General features: G+C 47.9%; 1 protein-coding gene across 7 annotated transcripts in view; it reads left to right on the forward strand.

Annotated features, from left to right (window-relative positions):
• Window positions 1-22,839, forward strand: part of GABRA5 (gamma-aminobutyric acid type A receptor alpha5 subunit) — a 92,798-nt gene extending 69,959 nt beyond the window's left edge. For 6 of the 7 annotated variants that reach the window (XM_027520821.1, XM_027520820.1, XM_027520816.1 and 3 more), the window contains 4 exons: window positions 10,966-11,109; window positions 13,487-13,639; window positions 16,215-16,426; window positions 21,543-22,828. In XM_027520821.1, the coding sequence (XP_027376622.1) occupies window positions 10,966-11,109; window positions 13,487-13,639; window positions 16,215-16,426; window positions 21,543-21,842 (809 nt within the window). In that variant the 3' untranslated portion in view covers window positions 21,843-22,828. Of the gene's footprint in view, window positions 1-10,965; window positions 11,110-13,486; window positions 13,640-16,214; window positions 16,427-21,542 lie in introns of all 7 variants that reach the window. The other variant, XM_027520819.1, reaches the window with a different exon arrangement.
• The last annotated feature ends 3,472 nt before the right edge of the window (window positions 22,840-26,311 follow it).

Genomic DNA, 26,311 nt, shown 5'->3' on the forward strand with positions numbered 1-26,311 from the left:
ACAAAACCAATATAAACATTTCTTGAACTCAGTAGAGATACAGAACTCTCATACCAAATTTATTTATATCTGCCTGATATTGTAAGATTGGTTTGAAATTGATGCGATCTCTTATTTATGTTTGCTGTTACTATCATTACTATGATATGCAAGGCAGCTTAGAAGATTTTCCTCGTATGTCATGTTTGCATACAATTGACCAAAAGCTAGAAAACCTCATAGACTTCACTTTTCCTCAGCTCCTATGGTTTCAACTCAGGACTAAATAGTTTTAGGAGGAGAAATACTATTCAATGAAGTGTTTTTCTTACTGGTGTTTTATCTTTTGGATTTACTAAAAATAGCTGCTTGGTCAAATAGCTCACTTCTACCCTTGGCATCCAGGGCTGCAGAGGCTAAATGTGATAATATAATGATTTTCAAATTACCCAGTCCAACAACTCTCTGCTATTAGGAGACAAAGCAATGCAGATAGTCGTCATTATTCTGATGAGCCACATACTCTGGCTTCTCTAACGCAGAACTGAATTAACATACATTTCTCTTATTGTTATATCTACTCTCAAGAATTCAGTTATTGAAATCAGCCCTGGCTTCTAGACCTATATTTCCCAGTCTGTAAGGAAATTCCTTAAAGATAATTCAGTTCAGTTCAGTCGCTCAGTCGTGTCCGACTCTTTGCGACCCCATGGACTGTAGCACGCCAGGCCTCCCTGTCCATCACCAACTCCCGGAGTTTAGCCAAACTCATGTCCACTGAGTCGGTGATGCCATCCAACCATCTCATCCTCTGTCATCCCCTTCTCCTCCTGCCTTCAATCTTTCCCAGCATCAGGGTCTAATGGCATGGCTTAAATTTGGAAGCAAGTGCTTAAACAAATCAAGACTATTTAGAGAAGGAAATAGTCCTTTTTTTGTTGTTCATTTTATTTGTGAAGTTATGCCTTAAGTGGTAGACCAAGTTTCATGAGAAAACATCTGAATTGATGAGAATATACCCTAAATTAGACGTGAACCCTATTTTGGTGGATCTCCAGTAGACAGAATTTCAGGCCATCATAAGTATCATGAGGTTGAGCTGTTAGAGTGTTCAGACATGTGAGATTACAGCTGTGCTGCTGCCTTGGCCACGCCAGTATGGAGCGACTCCGCTGGCCTGTGGGTGTCTGGAGTGCAGGTTTCAGAGAGCCTGGTGTGAGGTCTTAGAGACACGTTGGAGCTCTGTCTGTGTTGTGCATTGGTTGACCTTGATTATCGTCTGGTGGCTGTGTCAGGGGTGCTCTGCTCTCAGCACCCTGTGAGGTACAGTGGGAAACAGGCATGGCCAGGGTTCCAGGAGCAAATGCTGGGCAGATTAAATAATTCGGTGAAAACCCTTGTGAAACTGAGGGCTGTTTGGGGAAGCTCATGGGGGTCATATTTTGAACTGAGCCTGGAGGATTTGGATGGAAGAAGGCATAACGGATAAAGGATAAAGCACAATCGGCAGGTGGTCAGTTTGTGGAGGCACCGGACTTCCCCCTTTGGGGAAGAGACACGGCAGTGTCACCGTTCAGATGTTGTTATTGTTGTTCAGTCGCTCAGTCATGTCTCTTTGTGACCTCATGCTGCTGCTGTTGTTGTTATATGTTTTTATTGTTGTTTAGTCACTAAGTCAGTCCCCATGGACTACAGCACACCAGCCTTCTTTGTCCTCCACTGTCTCCCAGAGTTTGCTGAAATTCATGTTCATTGAGTCAGTGATGCTATCTAACATCTTATTCTCTGACCCCAGTAGGAAGGGCCTTAAATTCCAAAATGTAGAAATAGAGCAGTGATGTGAACTAAGGGGAGGATGTGCTGAAGTCATTGTTTTGGAAGTGAAAACAAGTACTTGGAATGTCACGAAGCAGTGGAGGTGATGAGAGCTGAGAGCAGGGTGGTGGCCGGTGTGACAAGTGGATTATGAGATGGGCTCTGGGCCCATGTATAAGTCAAAGATGGCATCGTGATTTAAGACCAGATGACTTGCAAAATGCTATTTTCTATGAGAAATTGGCAAGTGATTGGAAGGAGCTACTGGTATGAATGTGTAAAAAGCTAATTGGTTTATGAAGGGGACAGAAGAGTATGTGGACGGGTTCGATCCTCATATTCCTGGCCTTTGACTTGCTTCTCATTCTTCACAAAGGAAGCAGCCCTTCTACTTGGAGGGTGACAGTCCTTTGTCTTCTTCTCTGATTTGGTTCCACTTAAGTCTATAGACACAGAGCACGGTCTCTCAACTCTGCCTCAGACCAGCGGGCAGTCAGTGACCCCATGTAATTTTACAGAGACCCAACTGTGGGGTGGTGATGGGCCATCTGACTAGCAAATCTCAGTCTTCCACTATTGCTTTCTGGGTAACAGAGCAGCAATGTTATCTGTTCATCTCCATCTGCAGAGAGCTGCCCTCACTTCTCAGCTGATTCTGGACAGGGAAAGAGGCCTGGCAAAGCCCCACTGATCTCATTGGTACCTGCTTGATTGAAAGCAGGGATGCAGAGTGTCATAGGTCATTAGAGATCATGTATCCACAGACATTTATATTTTACAAAGTTTCTAATTTAGATTACAGAATTGATGTGTCAGGTATTGACTTGGTTTTCAGTTCAGGAGACTGATGGGGCAGTTGAAGGCAGGTGGGTCACACAGGTGATGGTTGGTGAGGTCACCTGGGACAGGTACTCTGCCGATTCCTACCTCAGTTTTAGAAGAAGGAGGAAGACTGGGGACACGGGCATCAGAGAACTAAAATCCTATAGAGTTTGCCAATCATCAAAATTCTGATCACCTCCTAACCTGTATTTCTTCTAACATAGGCAGTGAATGCACAGGGTAGAAGGGGCTTCCTCACTGTCTCATAGCCTGGCACGTAAGACTAAGCAGTGGTTCCCACACACTCGGTTTGCTTTTGACAATTAGAAAGTGAATTCATGTACAAAGATCTTCTCATGAGACTGGATTTGACACCAAACAAAACTTCTGTCCAACCTATGGCTCTGTTCCTCGGTCGCTGTTTACTGAGGATCTACTGTGTATCAGGCACATGGTGAATACTTGGTTGCCATGAGTTCATGTTGCTCTGAGCACCTCCAGGCTGTTCTGCTCAATCTGCAGATGAGAGAGCAGAGCTTAGAGTAGAACAGTGAAGGTCGGGATCATGGCAAAATGTTTCTCTCATCGTTAGACAAAAACTCGCGGCTTCTAAAAGGCCTTGTAAACGAGCGGTTGGTGTGCCGTTGTGGCTGTTTATTCAGGATTTGCAGAGCCAGAAGAGGACACATAGGAGGTGTCAGCCCGGGGACAGAGCTGCTCAGAAAGCAGTGATGAATTGCCAAGTTGGCTGTGGGTGAAAATGTTTCAAACCTTCTTGCCTAGCTCTGCTGATGTATAGTTGGAGGAAGGCAAGCGTTATGTTTCTGGAGCTCTAAATCATGACAGATGACGGTGGTATGGCAAACTTGATGGCCTCGTTTACTGTTGTCCCAGCTAAGAGATTGTTTGCCACGCATCTGACACAAAGAGCAGAATTTAGTGCTGCTAAATGTCATTGATATCAACAGGCCATTTAATACTAGCAATTTGAAAAACAAGACGATATGAATGATTAGTGTGCATTGTAGTTGACATTCATACATTACTCTGTGATTTCAAGTAACTTTTATCTGGTTACAATTCTGATTTTCTGGGGTCCTTAATGTTGGATTATGGTGGTCCATAATCCACCCGACCCCATCCCCATCAGCAGTGGAGAAAGAGGCATGGAGGCTAGTGAGCCTGCAGGTAACAGAGGCAGCCTCTCCTCAGCCTCTGATCCTTGAAGCACAGACAGGCTTTCCTGGTCTGCATGCCACTTGGCCCCAGAACTCAAGGACAGCCACACCCAGGCCCATGGAGAGTCAGGATGACATGTCCAGCCACAGCCAGTCCCACGGAGAGTCAGGACCGTGTGCCCAGCCACACCCAGCCCCACGGAGAGTCAGGACCACGTGCCCAGCCACAGCCAGTCCCACGGAGAGTCAGGACCGTGTGCCCAGCCACACCCAGCCCCACGGAGAGTCAGGACCACGTGCCCAGCCACATCCAGTCCCACGGAGAGTCAGGACCGAGTGCCCAGCCACACCCAGTCCCACAGAGGGAGTCAGGACCACGTGCCCAGCCACACCCAGTCCCACAGAGGAGTCAGGACCGTGTGCCCAGCCACACCCAGTCCCACAGAGAGAGTCAGGACCACATGCCAGGCACAGCCAGTCCCACAGAGAGTCAGGACCACATGCCCAGCCACACCCAGCCCCACAGAGAGTCAGGACTGCGTGCCCAGCCATACCCAGTCCCACAGAGAGTCAGGACTGCATGGCCAGCCACACCCAGTCCCACAGAGAGAGTCAGGACCAGGTGCCAGGCACACCCAGTCCCACAGAGAGAGTCAGGACAGCGTTCCCAGCCACACCCAGTCACACAGAGAAAGTCAGGACTGTGTGCCCAGCCATACCCAGTCCCACGGAGAGTCAGGACCGAGTGCCCAGCCACACCCAGTTCCACAGAGAGAGTCAGGACTGCATGCCCAGCCACACCCAGTCCCACAGAGGGAGTCAGGACTGCATGCCCAGCCACACCCAGTCCTACAGAGAGTCAGGACCGTGTGCCCAGCCACACCCAGTTCCACAGAGAGAGTCAGGACAGCATTCCCAGCCACACCCAGTCACACAGAGAAAGTCAGGACTGTGTGCCCAGCCACATCCAGTCCCACAGAGATTCAGGACCTCATGCCCAGCCATACAGCGTTCCCAGCCACACCCAGTCACACAGAGATTCAGGACCTCATGCCCAGCCATACAGCGTGCCCAGCCACACCCAGTCCCACAGAGACTCAGGACCGAGTGCCCAGCCACATCCAGTCTCACAGAGAATAAGGACTGCCTACCTAGCCACGCCCAGTCCCACGGAGAGTCAGGACCGCGTGCCCAGCCACTCCCAGTCCCATGGAGAGTCAGGACCCTGTGCCCAGCCACACCCAGTCCCACAGAGACTCAGGACCACATGCCCAGCCACACCCAGTCCCACAGAGAGTCAGGACCACGTGCCCAGCCACACCCAGTCCCAAGGCAGTCAGGACCACGTGCCCAGCCACACACAGTCCCACAGAGAGAGTCAGGACTGTGTGTCCAGCCACACCCAGTCCCATGGAGAGTCAGGACCATGTGCCCAGCCACACCCAGTCCCACAGAGAGTCAGGACTGTGTGCCCAGCCACACCCATTCCCACAGAGAGTCAGGACCATGTGCCCAGCCACACCCAGTCCCACGGGGAGAGTCAGAACCGTGTGCCCAGCCACACATAGTCCCACGGGGAGATTCAGAACCGTGTGCCCAGCCACACCCAGTCCCATGGGGAGAGTCAGCACCACATGCCCAGACACACCCAGTCCCATGGAGAGTCAGGACCATGTGCCCAGCCACATCCAGTCCCACAGATAGTCAGGACCGCATGCCCAGCCACACCCAGTCCCACCAGGAGAGTCAGGACCATGTGCCCAGAGATCCAATCTGTACCCCACCACGTCTGCACCCCCACCATCCCACAGCTCCCACATGCATGCCCGCATCGTGGTCAGCTTCTCTCCAGGCCACCCAGGCAGGCACTCTCCCCCTCCTGAAAGCCTCATTCTTCCCAAAGGCCCCCCTCTTCCCTGTGCCCCCTGCTCTTTGCCCTCTTCCCTCTTCCTTGAGGACACTGGCATTGAGTAGGTAGCTCTGCAGTTGGGGGAGGAGGGATGGTGCATCGTTTTCTGTGCTCTCTGCTCTGATGCATGTCTCTGCACCCAGTCATTCTTGGCTCTCAGAACCGCCCAGGTCACTGAGACCTATTGCCCCAAGGTTTGCGCTCCTTTCTGAGCTTTGGGATTCACAGTTCCCAGCTGGCTCACATCTTCCAGGGGTCATGGGGGCCTGCATACTTCTTTGGGCCAGGGGACAGACTCACAGCCCGTGGTGTGTGGATTGGGAATGGAATGAGGGGTGCTGGTGGGACATGAGCAGCCCTCCTCCCTGTGAACATGGCCGGAGTGGGGCCAGCCTCACAGAGCAGCAGCCTGGCCTGTCCTGGGGCACAGTGGCTGGGGAAAGACGGGGCACAAGACCACAGGATGCTAGCTGCCTGCGCCAGTCTGGGGACAGCAGGGAGCCTCATCACCGTCCACCACCCACTCCACACTCAGCCCTGGCCAGAACCCGGCGTGGCCACTCTGCTCCAGTCCATGTCTCAGCGCCACGGCCCTGCAGTTTTCAGGGTGCTGTGCCGTGTGAATGATAGAAAGAGGGAAATTTCACCTTGTTTGTGGGGAATTCAGGGAGCTGCCAGCACAAGCCTGACTGTCTGTGACCAGACACTTGGAAAGCAGCTTGCCAGGGTGGAGTGCACCGTCAGCCCCCAACACCACCCCAGCCACATCTCCCGTAACAGAGAAGGGAACTTACAGCAGAACACACTTGTGCTGGAGGGCTCCAGTGCAGCCCATGTGCAAACACGCTTCTGCATTACCTGAGACTTGGAAGGTCATGCTAATTTAAAACCACATGACAAGAACACTCAGCCTCCACTTGCCATGTAATTCAGGTGCAGCATCCGTGGTATCCCATTAACTGGTGAGCACGTCTGCTCTGTTTACATCATTCTGTTTGATATCTTACTGATACACAGATGGCACTGGAATCGTGTCACTGATTCTCAGGGTTCTAACAACCCCCTTGCCGAGGAGCCTCCTGAGAAGTAGGGTTCCCAACTCTGGGAGCTGCGGCTTTGCTCAGAGACAGGACACACTGGGTTTTGGAACCGTGTTGACTAACACACGTCTGAGGGGAGAACACCCGGTGAAAGAGGAAAGTGATACGACCTCACCGAGAGATGTGTGCACCTAGAGCACTGTTCTGTGTTGCCCTCAGGTCATCATCAGCCGTCAGACACACACTGTGGCTAGGAATGCTTGGGGTGCCCATCTGGGCCCGTACGAGCCATGGCAGCCCACTCAGACATTCTCTGATGGGAGCCAATGCTGACGCTGGACAGGCCTTCCTGGTTCCTGTTATGACTGCATGACACACTTGGCAGGAACTGCCAGGAAAAGGGAACTTTGAAAAAAACCAGGTTATCACTCAGAGATCTCAGCGGACACATAGCACACCCAGGGCCACGCAGCACAGTCATGGTGAGGCAAAGAGGAAGACCATAGATGTGGGGCTCTGCCTTTATTGGGGTCCAGGGTGGGGTGCTTAGGGTTTCACCAGTTAAGTTTTTATTGGCAAATTCAAAACATAAGAATGGGAATTAGGTGTTCTAACTAGGGAGAATTGGGGTCATCAGGCGGTCAGTTATCTAGGTCACCTTGGGTTTTCTTGAAGGGGAACTGCATGGGTGGGTTGGTCCTTTATCTAGTGGAGTATCTGGGAATATGCTCATGGGAGGTGAATGCCTTTTTAAACAGGTGCCTTGGCAATCAGCAATTGAAAGCCTGATCCCAGGCACTTAACACTACAATTAAAAAAAGCGTATTATCAGTCACTTGCACTCCAGAGACCTACATACACATCATGTCCCTGGTAAAAGGATTCTATACCTAAGATGTGATGTCACCCCAATCTAAAATCTGTAGATCCGGTTCAGGTCCAACATAAATCTCATCAGAGTATTTTGGGGAAAGCCTGATTCTAACATGTGTGTGGGTGAAGATGAAAAGGGGACAGATTGCTCTTCCAGCTGCTGGTGTCTAGAGTTCTGCACTCTGTGTGGTTAAGACGAGGGGCTTGAAATCGCAATAGAAAAAGGAAGCAAAACAGACAATTCCACAGAGAGAACCTGTGCCCGCAGGAGACCTTACTTGTCAGAACAGGCCCTGAAAGGATGTGGGTGGGAAGAACGGCTTAATGATTCCTGTGGCAGCACAGAAAATCTCATGGAGAGGGTGCAATTGGATACTTATATAGGAAAATATGTACAGAAGTCAGCTCCTTGTATCAAGGCCCTAATGGTTAAAGATGGAGCATTCTAGCTTTGATCAGGAGGGCCTCCAAAATAAGATGCAGAGATTAAAAGGTTGATAAATTTAACTCACTTAAGCTACCATTTATAAATTTTTTTTTTAAGTGAGCAAAGTTATATAGGCACAACTTGAAGATGTTTACAACACATGGAACAAAAAAATTATGTATATCAGAATATGTAAAGAATACATGATTCAAACGGGTAAAAAACACAATCAGATTTTATGAAGAAAACAGCAAAAAAAAAAAAAAACCTGTGTTTAGTGATGTCTGTAAAACTACAGAGCAAACAATGCAGTGATTATGTGATTATTGTTAAGTTTGGAATAGAACCTGTGGGGGGAAAGTGAGTTCACAGAGGGCCTGGAAGTTTCCTCTGTATTAACTCAGTGTTTGCTCTATACTTGTTTGTTTTATTATTTTTAAAGTATTAGGAATGCTCTTTCGCACGTAAATGAAGAATAAGGGTAGTGATGTGCACTAGCAGAGAAACTTCCACACTTAGTAGGAAGGAGTACTCATCACTGGCGTGACTCTTCTTCTGGCACCTTCTGTGGAGGCCTGTGGCCACACAACACTCCTGCCCGTCTGCGCAGCAGTGGCTGCACCGGGCCCATGAGCCGTGCACCGGGCCCTGCCTGGCGGAGTCCCGGAACCTGCCGCCCCGCCCAGGGACGCCTTCCCTACCAGCCCGCCTGTCTCCTGAGACGCCTGCTGAGGCCTCCCTGTGAGGGCATGCAGCTCTTTGCGCCGGGGGTTGATGCCAGGCGGGGAACCCAGCGCACAGGCTTGTGCAGAAGGCGCTGGGGTCTGGGTGTGGCAGCCGTGCAGATGCTGTAGGTGTGTGGGTTCACCGTCGGGGGCCTTGAAAGACACGAGGAGCGCTCCAGCGGGCGGGTTCCTTCATGCCATCCGCTCCCCGGGAGCCGCTCTCCTCAAGCCTGTGACCCAGACCCCCGGAAGCGTGCTCACCGTCCCCCCAGTGCAGCGGCCGCCGCGCCAGTGCCTCTGCTGCCTCCTCACCTCTCAGGCCTCACCCTGCGGGCCCCTCCCCTCCACCGACACACACCCCAGCCACTGCTTCCCATGACGTACCTGTGCTGACGCCCCTCGATCTCACCTCCCCAGACTCCCCCACTGCACCTCTCCCCTCGGCAGAGCGTGTGTCTCCCTGTAGCACTCACTGCCACCTCACATATAACATGTTCATGTATATTTGTCTCCCTCCTCTGGGATACAGTCTTCTGTTTATTTTCCATCCACCTGTTCTAGTGTTCTGCTGCCGTGACATGTTATCACAAACTTAGCAATTTAATTGAAACAACATATTTATTAAGTAGCCTTATTGTAGTCATCATTTTATAATATATACATATATAAAATCATGACATTGTACACCTTAAACTTATACAATGATATGTGTCCATTGTATCTCAATAGTTAAAACATTAAAAAATAGAACAACACTTGTATCGTCTTCTAGTTCTACAGGTCAGACAGTGAATGTGCCTGGTATCCCAGCTCTGGGTTTCCCATGGCCAGAATCGTGGTGTCAGCAGGGCTGCCTTCCCTTCTGGAAGCTCTGGGGGCAAGTCCACATCCAGCCCCTCAGGCTGCAGGCAGGATTCAGTTCCCTGATCTGCAGGTTGAAGTCTGTTTCTTGCTGGCTGTCAGCAGGAGTCATTCTTGCCCATAGAAGGGCTAACTCCATACCCTGGGTCATGGCCCCTTCCTACACCTCTAAAAACCAGCAATAGAAGTTGAGTCCTTTCTTTCTGCTTCACATCTCTCTAAACTGGGTCTCTACGACTGGCCTCAGCTTGAGAAAGTTCTCTGTTTTGAAGGACTAAAGTGGTTATATTGGGTCCACTGGGATCATCTAGGAAATCTCCTGACCAAAAGGCCCATAGCTTTCATTCCATTTGCACGGTGCCTTTTGCCGTGTAAGGTAACAGTCACAGATATGACGCCAGGGTTAAAGTTCCTGCTGCCTGCATCACCTGCCTGCCAGGACAGTGCAGACAACCAGACAAGTGCCTTCTGCAAAGTGAAACCTTTATAGGAGCTGATGTAGTCAGACGCTGCTGCAAGTTAGAATCACAAACAAATGGAGACCAGACATGAAAACTCACTGAGCAGACAGCCAGTTTCATCCTACAAATGAAGCTTAATTTAGCTTATTTTCTAAGGCTAACTTGACCTGGGTCATTTGCCTCTAAGAATTAGAAGTAAAACTTAAACTGTTTCCTGGGGTTGATATGAGGCAACTACTGACCAATTCCATATCATTTAAGAAAATTCTAATATTGTAACCACTTTGAATAATAAACCATCAACTCTTTCCTGCTATACAAGCTGCTTTATAACAGTGTACCCCTGAGCCTCAACCCATGCTTTGGTTTGAGAGCTCTCAGTTTGCAAACTGTCTTTTTGGTGTGTGCACAGTGAACTTACTCATTGCTTCTTGCGTGACTCATCGTGTTTACTTTTACTGTTAATGAACCGTTGACACCCTGATGGAGCTCTTGTCATGTCCATTGTAATAGTGGACAGCAGACATTGTCACAATCCCGTTCTCAGATAGAAGCACTGAGCACAGAACAGGAGACTTGCCCCAGAGCGTGGAGCTGGGAGAGCCCCAGGCCCTGTGGTCTCGGCCCATGCGACGGTGCACCCTGAAGAGAAGACAGTCCGTGGGAAGCACTGGGCCTGACTTCTGAGGGCTCCGCCCTGTGGAAATGATAAGGCCTTCGACGGTGGAGCTGTCTGCCCTGGTCTGACTGCCTGTACTTTCTGTAGGTCATTTGATTCTTCAGTCATCTCTCTGACTACTCTCATAAACATGTGTGGTTGTACCAGGCTGCAAACGTTCCCAGGCTTACACTGCCTTCTGTCCCCCGCCATGCAGACGCATATCCTAATTCCGAAGTCGTCTATGTCTGGACCAACGGCACCGCCAAGTCAGTGGTGGTGGCAGAAGATGGCTCCAGGCTGAACCAGTACCACCTCATGGGGCAGACCGTGGGCACGGAGAACATCAGCACCAGCACAGGTAGCCCTCCTCTCCCGCACCCCGCACGGGCGCACGCCTTGGGGAGCCCCGGCTCTCCTGAGCCGCAAGGAACCGCCACGTCCAGCCCCTCTTCCGGCCGCGCACGGAGGCGCAGCTGTGGCATCCCGGGATTAAGGGTCATGAGGGACGTTAATCCGAGGTGCGTTTGCCCCCATGTGAGCATCAGTGACCGCGGGCCCTGCTTATGTAACAGTCCTGCCAAGCACCAAGACGCCAGCAGCAGCCTCTGCAGCCAAGGCAGAGAGCTGCCTACACATTCTCCCATTTACCTGCTCTGCTGTTTCCCTGTTTGACCATTTCAGGGATTCCCCTGGGGTTGAATTTTGGAAAGCACAGCGAGCTGCGTAGAAATCACCACGGCCTTCGAGGGTGCAGTTAACTCCCTCAGGCACAGGGCTGGCTTGAGCCCTCAGGGCAGCACAGTCCTGGCATCACCCGATGCCAAGTGGGCAGGGTCTTCGAAGGAACCCCCTGGCCTACAGCGACAGGGGGTGTCCACAGACCCCAACCCCAATGGTCACAATCACTAGCTTGGCTGTGAGCAGGGCAGGGTCCTCCAGGGCACCAAATGGCAGGAGAAATGTGGGACAAGGATGGAGTGAGTCCTGCTCGCAGCATGAGTTCTAAGCCCCAGATGGTCCCCCGGTCAGCATCACTCTGTCAGCATCACCACCCCTGGGAGCTGGCCGGAAGCAAGGGATGCACATTGCAGCCTTCCACTCAGTGCCCATCCGCTGGAGAGGGTTGGTGTCCTCAGAAAGGGCCTGGCAGGCCTGGGAAGAGGCTGCTGCAACATACTGTTGCTGCGTTTAAGGGAAAGGAAGAGGAAGCAGGCCTGGTTTTATAGGAACAAGTGGGAAGGTGGCATGGCAGATACTTGGGGTTAAGGAGTGCAACACTAATAAACCCTGTTTCATGTCATTCTGTAGACATTTTTAAATGGGATTCTGCCCCTATTTGCATTTTAAAAAATGACCTTTTTTGAAAGTTATCTTATATTGCTATCCTCGACTCAAAAATAAAACAGAATGAAAAGAACCATAACAGCAAAAGAATTTATAAGTAGGAGAGTAACTTCAAATCCGAATGCAAAGAAACAGAATGGTGTTTATCCTCCTGGCAAAATCAGATCATGGCAAAGATGTCTTTGCTACTAGCATACCTTCCCCCCTTCCCTGTGTCCCTGTCTCCTTCTATGGGACGGAGCCCAGTCCCTCCTCTTGCCTGCCTGGGGCTGTGGGGAGGGCGTGGTGGCTCTCGGCCCTGCAGGAATTGTGGTCTCCTCTTCTGTAGGGAGCAGGTTTTGCCACACATGATCTTAATTCATGCTGTGAGGAAAGGCACCTAGGGACACATCCGCAGCTGACCTTACTGAGCGCTGGGCTTTGATTCCAACAGCAAGCATCCACGCTTTAACCAGTCTCAAACGCCTCAACACTGAGCCCATGCTGCAGTCTGACCACCCTCAAACAGATGGCCCATCTGGGGTCCACTTCAGCAGAGGCCCCCCGACCCTCCACCCACATCCATGGTTCTGCCAGACTCGCTGACCACACCGTCTGATTCTTCCAATCAGTCAAAGGACTCTTGTCCTCAGATCAACTCAGCTGTGCCTTCACGTCTGGAAGCATCCTTCCCGTCTCCCCAGGGATAGGCAGACTCTTGCAGCAAAGGAGCCCATCTCACCCCACTGCCCATGTAGCCACCTTGGCTCCTTACCAGTTCACCGTCAGTGCAGCGTCATTCTCCGCAATGAGGGGAAGGTCGGCGCCCGCCTCCCACACCACCAGGCAGATCCAGAGAAGGCACTGGGGCATCGCCGAAGAGATGCCCTCGCTGTCCCTGGAAGGCGTGGGGGCTCGGCGCAGTCAGGACCCGCCGCCTCCTGGGTCTGCTGCTTCTCACCCCCCAGCCGAGGCGGGGCACTGAGCCTGTGGGGGCCTGGAAGCCCACCGCCCCTGCCAGCCCTCTCTGGCTGGGAAGTGAGGAAAAACCCTCCACCCGCGACAGGGCTCTGTGATGTCCTGAGTTATATGTAGAGAGGCTAAATCCTGAAATCCTGAGGGCAGTAGCACTGAGGGGGGCAGGTGGAGAGTGGCACAGATTGTAACCAGGGATTAGGAAAACACACAAATCTGATTTTCCCCAGAAAAGCATCCCCCCGCAGAGGCTCTTCAGAGGCCGGGAGTCAGGAGACTTAACAAAACAACCAGCCTCTCCTTCACCCAAAGAACACAATTGAACGCTTGTGCAGAGGAAAGGTGGGGAGAAGGGAGCTCCCGAGGAGACGGTGACCAGGGCAGGAAGCACAGGGATTCCTTTAGGTGGCTGACTGCACTGATTTGCTTATTTGCAGGTGAATACACAATCATGACAGCTCATTTCCATCTGAAGAGGAAGATTGGCTACTTTGTCATCCAGACCTACCTCCCCTGCATCATGACCGTGATCTTGTCACAAGTGTCCTTTTGGCTGAACCGAGAATCAGTTCCTGCCAGGACAGTGTTTGGTGAGTGTGCCTAACCCAGCCTGCAGACTGTGTTCTGCCTAGTCTAACATCGCAGAAAACAACAGCCTAGAGCTGCCTGTCTATTCTGTGACCTTGAAAACAAATTCAGTCTTAAAGACTAGATTTAGGGCTGCTTTCTGAACCAAGTTTCAGAGCAATTTGATCATCGTTTCCCTCCTGAAAAGCCTTTCACCAGTAGCCTGTTATTTTTTTTTCTCTTTTTGGGGGGAGGGGCAGGTCAGGACAGTGTTTTTAAAATTTCCAGCAATCTGTCTTACATGAGATTTTGCTACAGTATTTTTACAAAAGAGCCTGGCAGACTAAAGTCCATGGGACCACAGAAATTCGGAAACAACTGAGCGACTGAGCAAGAACAACAAATGTATAAATAAACACATATATGAGATATATGCATGTATGATATGTGTGAATATGTACACATATGTATGATAAGAATCTAGAATATTATCTGACATCCCTGAGACATAAATCAAGTTTAGCCAGATCTAGCTAGCTAGTACCTTGACACAGCAGACATGATCCAATGTTTTACTCTTACTTGGGAGCTCATTTCATCAAATTCAACATTAAAAGTAATTTTATGGGTCAGTTGTAATGGATATTCACATCTTTCTAAACTGTCAAGTACTGTTCCCACCTCGGCTCTTCCTACTGTACTTTTTCTTCCAAAGAAGGAAAGGTGCCCTGCATTTCCTGCCAAAACTCCTGTAGGTGGAAGAAGCCGGAGATCCTGGAGATTTCCAGGAAGGGCCCAGGACTGCTTCTGTGCAACCACCTCTTTGCCTCCAACCGCATGCTTCGTCTGCCTCCTCTGATTTAGCATCAGGAAGGTGTGGGGGTTGGCTTGTGGCTAGACAGTGTTCCCCCAGCTCTTTAGGAGAACATTAGTAGGTGGACAAGGAAAAAAATTTAGTTTGGAGGATGCCTTGTATTCCAGTCTGCTTCCTCGTAGAGATTTTCAACTAGTGTTAGGATGTTAAAAGACTCAAGGAGACAAAAGAAGCCTGTTTAAGGTCATACACAGAGCACTGCTCTCTAGCACAATGATGAACTGGATTTCTAAGAAAAATCAAAGGTGACCACTGATTTCTTATTAAGCATCAATTCCATGCACAGTGCCATGTTCGGTGAGGGTATGTAAATATCTCTGAAGGATGACACTGAATGAACACTAAGCTGCTATGATCACCAGCAACATTACAGTCTTTTGATGCTGTTTGCTGGGGCTGCCTTAGTACAGTTCCTCCCACTGAGGGCTTAAGCAATAGAAGTTAACTGCCTGGAGTTAACTGTTCTGGAAGCTCCAAGTCCCAAATCAGCAGAGTTGGTTTTCTCTGAAGGAAGGCTCTGCGTCTGGCCTCTCTCCTAGTTTCTGGTAGTTTCTTGGCATGTGGCAGCATAATTCTGGGCTTCACATGGGGTTTTCCCTGTGTGTGTGTGTGTGTGAGAGAGAGAGAGATACCAGTCATATTGGATTAAGGCCTACCCTAATAACCTCACTGTAACTTCATTACTTCTGTAAACACCATGTTTCTAAGTAAGATCTGGAAAGTAATGCTGAGTTCCAGAGATTAGGACTTCGACCTCTGAATTTGGGGAGGGTGGCACACAGTTCCACTGGAACAGCTGCATTGCACTCACACCCCGTGCATAGACATGCACCCTTATGCAAGCAAAACTATGCTAAGAGGAAGGACAGAGCTTGTGGAAACTACATGGGCTGTAAGTGTTCAGCAGACCTGGGTCTAGTATTGGCTCTCATTTGCCAGCTGGTGAATTTGAGTGCAGTACTATTTTTAAATCTTTAAGCTCCTCACCTGCCAAATGTGAATATTGACACCCATCCAGAATGTAGCTTACATCAGGGGCTGGCCCCTAGCAGACGCCCAGTAAAGGTTCAACAGCTCCCTCTGAGGATCTAGACTTGCTGTATGCTCACTGCAGATTTCCCTAAAAGACAAGGCAGATGGCTACAGGCATCTTACACAGCAGCCTCAAGGTGACCCAGTTCTTTCTTAGAGGGCGTGCCAAGACCTAGATTCAGATGTGGTACTTCTGTTGCACTCAGGTCCTTGGAGTCTGCAGGCTCCGTTAGTCCATGTGAAAGCAAGTCTGCTTTATGAGTTTTCTGGAGCCCACAGTTTGTCAGGGGCACCGTGAGTCTTTGTGAAGTGCTTCCCCAGAGCCGTGGGAACATCCCTGCCCATCTCAGCTCGACTTTTCTGAGGAACACAAAGATGCCCCAGTCTTCTAACTTATCTGTGTTGGGCATCCGCTCTCTGCAGGGCTCAGGTCAGGACAACAGGGACACAGGGTGTGTGTACAAATCAGACCCAATCCCTGCCCGCCTCGATCCATATTCTAGCGGAGACAACTGAGAAGATAAGGAAACTAAGCAGTGTTTAAAGGAACGTGTTGTGCTATGAGAATCATAGAGAGAGACCTGGGCTGAGAGACAGCTTCTTTCTGTCTTTGTCTCATGCAGAGGTGTTATCCTGGGGTCCGTTGCTAGAGCTGACTCTTGTTCCATTGTCCTCCCCTTATTGTTGACCAGGGGTGACCACGGTGCTGACCATGACCACCCTCAGCATCAGCGCCCGGAACTCTCTGCCCAAAGTGGCTTATGCAACAGCCATGGACTGGTTCATAGCCGTGTGTTACGCTTTTGTGTTCTCTGCGCTGATCGAGTTTGCTACCGTCAACTATTTCACAAAGAGAGGCTGGGCCTGGGATGGGAAAAAAGCCTTGGAAGCAGCCAAGATCAAGGTACTGACTTCATTTTCCTCCTTACTCCAAAGAAAACGGGCCTGACTTTATGTCCAACTAAAAGCCCAAGTGTTTCTCTTCCCTACATCCCTTCCCCTGAAAAATGATTCCTTCCCTTATATTCACAGACCTTACAAAGTCTTATAACAGGTCCTGTTTTAACTTTATTTTCAATCACTAGCTTCATTCAAGGGAAAGATCTGATTTCATGTTAATGGTTTGGGCTTGTTTATCCTCAGGCCTATTACTTTTGATGAAGTACCTTCTGTCTGTTCAGGGACTACTTACCCAGTTTTGAATTGTACAGTCAATGGTTCTGCTCATTCTTTTGCCACTTCACCATGCAGTGTCTTCTGCAAGGTGGCTGAAGGTCATAAAGGGAGCGTTTGAATTATTGAAAGCAACACAACAGCAAACACACCTAATTCTACTCATGGGATGATCTGGCTTGCTTAAACGAGGCAAGAGTTATCTTGGGAAGCATTTTTCTGTGCAGAGCAATTAAGTGCTGAGTATATAGAAAGAGATTGGTGCCTGAATCTAAAAAATATTTGAAGAAAAAGGTTGTGCAACATTCCAACTTGAACGAGGTCCTTGGGGAAAAGAAAATAACATACATGGAAGAGAAAAGAAATAGCACGTGGCAAAGTGATAATTATACCATACATAAAACAAATGAGCAAGTGAGAGATGAGAGATGAGCAGTCCAGAGTTGCCAGAGCAGGCTTGAATGTGAAACTCCATCTGTCCTTTGGACATCATCACGAGGGCAGTCCTGGGGCCTTCCTGGAGACTGGAGACTGGAGCCCAGACCCATGATGGCGCCTGGATACTCTGCTGCTGAGGGCACTCAGGGGTGCGCACCCACAGCTGCACAGCTCTTTTTTCATTCAACACAGCTGTTCTTTTCTTACGAAAAGTCCAAAGTTCTGACTTGACCTGGCCCATCGGATTTTTCCTACTTTCAAGCACCATGAATCCACTCCCACGCCGAGGTTTCAGTCATGCAAGAAAGACCTGCTTCTAGGCCCAGCTCACCTGTATGAAGATGGAGGAAAGCCTAGTGGGCCCGTATCAGGCCCCTGAGGGCAGGAGGGGTGGGGAGAGGTGCCGGGGGAGGTGAGGGTCTTGACAGGCATGACGCTCCCAGACGGGTGTTTCTGTGGGAGGTGACGGGGGCAGGAGCCAGCTGAGCAGAGCCGGTGGTTGGCAGAGAGCTGGGAGAACACTGCAGAAGCAGGGGACTGTCGGACTGGGGGCTCTTGACTGAAGGGTCCCAGTAGGCAGAGCCATGGGGGTGTTCGTACCCCAAAAAATATGAAGTCTGGGGAGAGGAGCTTCCCAGCACCATGTTGCAGGGAAGTAAATGTTTGCTATGGGCCTGGTGATGGTAGACTGGAGGTGGCCCCCTTGAGTGGGACAGCCAGCTGGGAGGTGCAGCAGGAACTGAGGCCATCAGGCTTGTGTCTGTGAGCCTAGGAGGAAGGCGGAGCGGCCCTGAAATAGTGGGCTGTCATCATCGTCAGCCACCTCATTCTCCCGCACGTGGCCTCCCTGTCCTTCCCACTCATCACAGGTCTGAACACAGACCAGAAGGGAGAGGAGGGCTTGGAGGTAAAGTAGCTTGTCTCACTCCAGACTAGCACTGATCTCCTGGAAGACTGTGTGTTGCCCCCAGAGGTTGTGGAGCAGGGGGTCCCATGCCCTCGGCCAGTGAAGGCATCAGGGTATCTGCAGGCATCCCAGCCAGCAAGCCCTACTTTAGTCGTGGTGGTGAGCATGAATGAGGAAGTGTATCATTACTCTTTTTGCATGAACTGGCTTTTACTTACAAGCAGAGAAAACTTGAACACCAAACTGTTTGGCATCATTACCTGTTGGGGTCTTCAGAGTTGGGGGTGCCAGGCAATTTTTAGGGGTGAACACCTGCATAAGGGTACAGAAAAAAGGTTCAGGTTGACTGTGAAGGGAGCAGTCTGCTGGCCTCTGCGCCCTGCGCTGGGCAGCAAGTCTTCCCTGACAGAGCACCAGGGGCCCGTCTCCAACCACTGTGGCGGTCCTAAGGCTTGTGCCCCGCCTGCCCAGAGCAGGACACCTGCGCCTGAGACCACCCTGCTGTCCTCCAGTGTGTGCTCTGCCCTGCTTACCCCAGGACGTGAAGGCTGCACGAGACACTGACAGAGCTAGTCTGTCAGGCTGGTGGCAGCCCCGCACAGGTGCGCATGGAGCCACTGGGTCTGCAGAGAGCCCTGCTGCACAGCTGCTCACAGGCCTTGCTGTGCTCTGAGGCTCATGGTCATCCTCGCTGCGGGCCTGGGTTCTCATGCTCCCTGGGTCTGTGCACATGCTCAACCTCGCTTTCCACCACTGCTTCCTGCTCCCTCTCCATGCCCTTCCTCTCTGCTTTTTACCTTTCACATATTTTTAATAATTAATATATTTGCTTTTCTTTTTTAAAACTATAGTCACCAGGCTGTGCACTACATTTCCTCATCTTATTTATTTTAAAGCTGGAAGTTTGTACCTTTTGACCACCTTCATCCACTTTGCTCCCCACCCCACCCTGACCTCTGCTGACCACCAATCTGCTCGCTGTATCTATGAGTTCAGCTTTTTGTTTATTTGGATCCTACATATAAGTGAAGTCATACGGTATTTCTCTGATTTATTTCACTTAAAACAGTCCATCCCTGTAGGATTTATGGCTGAATAGTATTTCATTGTGTGTGTGTGGTATATGTGTGTGTGTATATAGTATAAGGCTTCCCTGGTGGCTCAGCAGTAGAGAATCCACCTGCAATGTAGGAGACACAGGATCGATCCCTGAGTTGGGAAGATGCCCTGGAGGAGGAAATGGCAACCCACTCCAGTATTCCTGCCTGGGAAATCCCATGGACAGGGGAGCCTGGTGGGCTGCAGTCCATGGGGCTGCAGAAGAGTGGGACACAACTTAGCGACCAAACAGCATTCATATATATATATATGTGTGTGTGTGTATGTATAAATGTATATTCATGATCAGTCACTTCAGCTGTGTGTATATGCATATATATATATATATACACGCATATATGTGCATTTTGTTTAACTATTCATCTATTGATGGATACTTGTTGTTACCAGTCTTTGCTATTGTGAGTAATACTGTCTTGGATGTGAAATTCTAGAACCGGCAAAATAGTTTATGGCATAAAAACTCAGAATAGTGGTTCCTTTTGTTGGGGTGAGGATGCAAATGGGCTGGGAAGGGGCATGGTGACCTTCTGGAGTGCTGATGGTGTTCTGTCTTGATCACCAAGATGGTGATATATTATCTTTAATGTATTCGTGTGTTTTTCTAAATTTAATTCAATGAGACTATGTTAACTTGGTAAAAGAACAGAATTTTCCCCAACATTCTATCATGCGAATTTGCAAGCATGTGGAAATGTTGAGGAATTACACAATGAAAACCTCTTCTATTAACATTTTACTATGCATGTGTCATCGCTACCTATCTGTCATTTATGTTACCTAGAGATGGGAATACCAGACCACCTGACCTGCCTCTTGAGAAATTTGTATGCAGGTCAGGAAGCAACAGTTAGAACTGGACATGGAACAACAGACTGGTTCCAAATAGGAAAAGGAGTACGTCAAGGCTGTGTATTGTCACCCTGCTTATTTAACTTATATGCAGAGTACATCATGAGAAATGCTGGACTGGAAGAAACACAAGCTGGAATCAAGATTGCCGGGAGAAATATCAATAACCTCAGATATGCAGATGACACCACCCTTATGGCAGAAAGTGAAGAGCAACTAAAAGGCCTCTTGATGAAAGTGAAAGTGGAGAGTGAAAAAGTTGGCTTAAAGCTCAACATTCAGAAGACAAAGATCATGGCATCTGGTCCCATCACTTCATGGAAAATAGATGGAGAAACAGTGCAAACAGTGTCAGACTTTATTTTTTGGGGCTCCAAAATCACTACAGATGGTGGCTGCAGCCATGAAATCAAAAGACGCTTACTCCTTGGAAGGAAAGTTATGACCAACCTAGATAGCATATTCAAAAGGAGAGACATTACTTTGCCAACAAAGGTCTGTCTAGTCAAGGCTATGGTTTTTCCAGGGGTCATGTATGGATGTGAGAGTTGGACTGTGAAGAAAGCTGAGCGCCGAAGAATTGATGCTTTTGAACTGTGGTGTTGGAGAAGACTCTTGAGAGTCCCTTGGACTGCAAGGAGATCCAAGCAGTCCATTGTAAAGGAGATCAGCCCTGGGATTTCTTTGGAAGGAATGATGCTAAAGCTGAAACTCCAGTACTTTGGCCACCTCATGCGAAGAGTTGATTCATTGGAAAAGACTCTGATGCTGGGAGGGATTGGAGGCAGGAGGAAAAGGGGATGACAGAGGATGAGATGGCTGGATGGCATCACTGACTCGATGGACATGAGTCTGAGTGAACTTCGGGAGTTGGTGATGGACAGGGAGGCCTGGCGTGTCGCGATTCATGGGGTCGCAAAGAGTCAGACACAACTGAGCGACTGAACTGAACTGAACATCTATCTATCCATTCATCCATCCAGCCATCCTCAGTCTGTCAATGCTTCTTAATTCTTGATGGATTCAAAGTAAATAATGCATTTCCCACTAAATAATTCAGCAAGCATATCACTAATTAGAGTTCAATATTTGTTTATTGTTTGATTCTTTTGAAGCAAAAATTTACATAGTATGACGTGCACAAACTCTAAGTGTACCCTTGAGAAGGTTTGACGAACATGCTCACCTGTATCTTGAGAAGGTTTGACGAACATGCTCACCTGTATAACCCAAATCCCTATGACGACAGAGCACGTCGTCACACTCCAGAAGGCCACTGTCCCCCTTCCCAGTCCATTCCTGTCCTCACCGCACCAAAGGGAACCATTTCCTAACTTTTCTACCATAAACTATTCTACCTGTTCTAGCATTTCACATCCAAGACTGGCCACATGGGGTTCTAAGCCTAGAAGTCTGTGGAAGGCTGTCCTCTGCCAGGGATAAGCTGATCCCCCTCTCTGTCTCTGTCTCTTTTGAGAACTGATAGTTGCTTGCAAACATCATGCCCTTACATTCTTCTTGTATTTTGCAGAAAAAGGAGCGTGAGCTTACAATAAATAAGTCAACAAACGCTTATACTACTGGGAAGATGACCCACCCCCCGAACATCCCAAAGGAGCAGACCCCTGCAGGGACCACAAATGCCTCTTCAGCCTCAGTAAAACCTGAAGACAAGGCTTCTGAAAACAAAAAGACTTACAACAGCATCAGCAAGATTGACAAAATGTCCCGAATTATATTCCCACTTCTGTTTGGCACTTTCAACCTAGTCTACTGGGCAACGTATTTGAATAGGGAGCCAGTGATTAAAGGGGCTACCTCTCCAAAATGAGCTTTCATGCTCCCAAACTCCAAGAGAGCCATACGTCAGTGACGGGCACCAAGGAGAGGTTGAACTCGGGGGGCCTCCCTTATCTGGGCACTATCTTTCAGGAAATTTTTGCATGTTTAATTATATGTACAAATAATATTGCCTTGATGTTTCTATATATAATGTCAGATGTTTCAGAGATGACACATTGATAAATAAATCAAGCCACTTTCTAGAAAAACAGGAGAAATGGCACTGACACTCAGATGCTCAGCACCTTACACTGAGAGTTTACAAACAAGTATATTTTTAACTGTTCCAAGTGTTACCTAACAATGTTTTTTATACTTCAGATGTCATTTCATACAAATTTTCCCAGCAAATAAATATTTTAGGAAATGCTCCATGATTATTACTTGACCAACTCTCACAAGAAACAGATATCACAAAGAGCACATTTTGCATTGAAAAATTCAACTGTGGGCATTTATGTACAAACTAATTGCCTTTGATAATTCTTTGAAATTAAAGAATTTAATTGCTCTGAAATTAAAACTACTGCATGATCTTATGTTAAGAAATAAAATAAATATTTATGCAGACATTTAATAATAGAAGCAGATAGTATGTTAGATTAACAGATAAAATATTTCCCCAAGGAAAAATTTAACTGCTTAAAAATTTTTTTTTTTGGTGGAGTGGGAATGAAACATACTTCTCTCCCTCTGACCACCCACCCCCCACTGACTAACTGAACAATGACCAAGACAGAAAAGATCTTAAAAAGTAGTGTGATGACAGTCTTGGCATCTGACCTGAGCATACACTGTCTGGAACACTGACCACAATTCACTGCGGCCAGAGTATAGTGCTTCAGTGGTGAGAAATTGTAAATGAGTTATTTTCCATTTTATTTCCCTGTATGTTATTTCATGATTGACTTATTGCTCTGTTAGCTTTTGTATATGAACCTTAAATGTTCATTAAAAAATAAAAATGAAACTGATCTTGTGGAAAATATGTCATTTTCTGAAAATATTTCTAATTTTGGTGGGTGTACTGACTCATTTTCTAAAGATGATATAAAGGAAACCCATCATGAAAGTGCTCGGGAAGAAAGCCTCTTACTTAGCTGTTCATCTCTGCTCTAGTCTGATTCTTCTGGGTAGCATGTAAAGAGAAAGCTGACTTCAACCACAATGAGGTGAATAGGTGGAACCAGAAGTTCTTTCTGTCACATACATCTCCATGATACAGTGCTCCACTGGTCTCTGCTCAATAGAGTCCTCCCTGAAGGTAAGGTTACTGCTCAGTCCTCCATACCTTTCCTTTTGCTGTTTGTGAAGAGTGATACAAAGAACTGCATGTAGACCATCTACTTACTGTTAGAGTGATAACATGTGTGAAAGAAACTGTTTCTTTTTCCTCTCAAGGGATTTTATGACCATTAGCAAATGGTATCAAAGTTCAGTTCAGTGACTCAGTCTTGTCAACTCTTTGTGACCCCATGGACTACAGCATGCCAGGCGTCCTTGTCAATCACAAACTCCCAGAGTTTACCCAAACTCATGTCCATTGAATCAGTGATGCCATCCAACCATCTCATCCTCTATTGTCCCCTTCTCCTCCTGCCCTCAATCTTTCCCAGCATCAGGGTCTTTTCAAATGAGTCAGTTCTTCATATCAGGTGGCCAAAGTATTGGACTTGCAGCTTCAACATCAGTCCTTTCAATGAACATCCAGGACTGATCTCCTTTAGGATGGATTGGTTGGATCTCCTTGCAGTCCAAGGGACTCTCAAGACTCTTCTCCAACACCACAGTTCAAAAGCATCAGTTCTTCGGCACTCAGCTTTCTTTCTAGTCCAACTCTCACATCCATACATAACTACTGGAAAAACCCTAGCCTTGACTAGATGAACCTTTGTTGACAAAGTAATGTCTCTGCTATGCTGTCTAGGTTGGTCATCACTTTCCTTCCAAGGAGTAAGTTATTCCTGCCTAAACTGACTACTTCATGGAACTTAGTTCTTAAAAACTGATACACCTCAGCATGTTTGATGGACACAGATATGGTCATGGCCATGGACACACATATAAGCACATATTCAGAAGTCCTTTATCTTGAATAACTATATAAATGCCTATAGCATCCACTCACTGAAAACTCCCAAGTACTATTCTGAGAAATCTTTCCACAGGATTCAAGATCAAGTATTATATTTTCCTCTATGGATTTATGGATGTGAAAGTTGGACCATAAGGAAAGCTGAGCATTGAAGAATTGATGCTTTTGAACTGTGGTGTTGGAGAAGACTCTTGAGAGTCCCTTGGACTACAAGGAGATCAAACCAGTCCATCCTAAAGGAGATCAGTCCTGAACATTCATTGGAAGGACTGATGCTAAAGCTGAAACTCCAGCTTTGGCCACCTGATGCGAAGAACTGACTCATTGGAAAAGACCCCTGATGCTGGGAAAGATTCAAGGCAGGAAGAGAAGGGGACGATAGAGGATGAGATGGTTGAATGGCATCACCGACTCAATGGACATGAGTTTGAGCAAGCTCTGGGTGTTGGTGATGGACATGGAGGCCTGGCATGCTGCAGTCCATGGGGTCACAAAGAATCAGACACGACTGAGAGACTTTCACTTTCATTTTCATTTTCCATTGTACTACAGCACAAAATCAGCAAAAACCAAAGGCAAATCTGATGCTGACTGTGCAACTTTGTTTTTATTTACTGTTTATTTATATTTGTTTATGTAGTCTTCACATTTTAGCTTTGCATTGTAGTTTGGAGAAAAATATAGTATAGGTTGGATCTAAAAGGCTACACACAAGAACTCACTTTAAACATCTCAATCCTAACGGGAAATGTTATCTTCCACATTAGGTTGCATTAATTTTCTTGACAAATTCTAGCCTTTGTTACAGGAAACCATCAGAACCCTGCTAGGGGAATTCCAATTTGAGGATACTGCTGCATTTATATGCTGCTCAGCCTTAAATGTGAGCAAAATTTAGTGAAAAAGATCACATTAGTTTTCTGTTAATTTTGTATTATAGATATTTCAGTGTTTGTTATTTTTAATGAGGATACAATGACGAATCACCTTGGGAAAATGATAATAAGGTAGGAGATAAAAATTTTGAAAATGATTATAAATTACACTGCCCTACTTTTAGAACCAGAGTATTTAACATATCTCTTTTGACATCACCATAAATACAAAGAATATTCTAATAAGTCAGCAATCAGTATTACTTCCGGAGAAGGCAATGGGAACCCACTCCTGTACTGTTGCCTGGAAAACCCCGTGGACGGAGGAGCCAGGTAGGCTGCAGTCCATGGGGTTGCTCAGAGACACAACTGAGCGACTTTACTTTCACTTTTCACTTTCATGCACTGAAGAAGAAGTGGCAACGCACTCCAGTGTTCTTGCCTGGAGATTCCCCGGTATGGGGGAGCCTGGTGGGCTGCCCTCCATGGGGTCGCACAGAGTCGGACACGACTGAAGCAACTTAGCAGCAGCAGCAGCAGTATTACTTCTCTCTTTCTCAGTAAGAGATGGGTCTATTTAGGGCAGGCTGTGGTGAAAGTTGACCTAAATGCTTATGTACAACAATTTGGTTCAGACATTTCTAGAGAAACTATCTAAATTAAAATGGTACAGCAACACTTCGCATTGAATATTGGCAGTTCAGTTCAGTCACTCAGTCGTGTCCGAATCTTTGCAACCCCATGAATCGCGACACGCCAGGCCTCCCTGTCCATCACCAACTCCCGGAGTTCACTCAGACTCACATCCATCAAGTCAGTGATGCCATCCAGCCATCTCATCCTCTATCGTCCCCTTCTCCTCCTGCCCCCAATCCCTCCCAGCATCAGAGTCTTTTACAATGAGTCAACTCTTCGCATGAGGTGGCCAAAGTACTGGAGTTTCAGCTTTAGCATCATTCCTTCCAAAGAAATCCCAGGGCTGATCTCCTTCAGAATGGACTGGTTGGATCTCCTTGCAGTCCAAGGGACTTTCAACAATCTTCTCCAACACCACAGTTCAAAAGCATCAATTCTTCAGTGCTCAGCTTTCTTCACAGTCCAACTCTCACATCCATACATGACCCCTGGAAAAACCATAGCCTTGACTAGCCGGGCCTTTGTTGGCAAAGTAATGTCTCTGCTTTTGAATATGCTATCTAGGTTGGTCATAACTTTCCTTCCAAGGAGTAAGCATCTTTTAATTTCAAGGCTGCAGTCACCATCTGCAGTGATTTTGGAGCCCCAAAAAGAATCTGACATTGTTTCCACTGTTTCCCCATCTATTTTCCATGAAGTGATGGGACCAGATGCCATGATCTTTGTCTTCTGAATGTTGAGCTTTAAGCCAACTTTTTCACTCTCCACTTTCACTTTCATCAAGAGGCCTTTTAGTTGCTCTTCACTTTCTGCCATAAGGGTGGTGTCATCTGCATATCTGAGGTTATTGAT

The sequence above is a fragment of the Bos indicus x Bos taurus genome, chromosome 21 (assembly GCF_003369695.1).
Source record: "Bos indicus x Bos taurus breed Angus x Brahman F1 hybrid chromosome 21, Bos_hybrid_MaternalHap_v2.0, whole genome shotgun sequence".
NCBI classification, from domain to species: domain Eukaryota; kingdom Metazoa; phylum Chordata; class Mammalia; order Artiodactyla; family Bovidae; genus Bos; species Bos indicus x Bos taurus.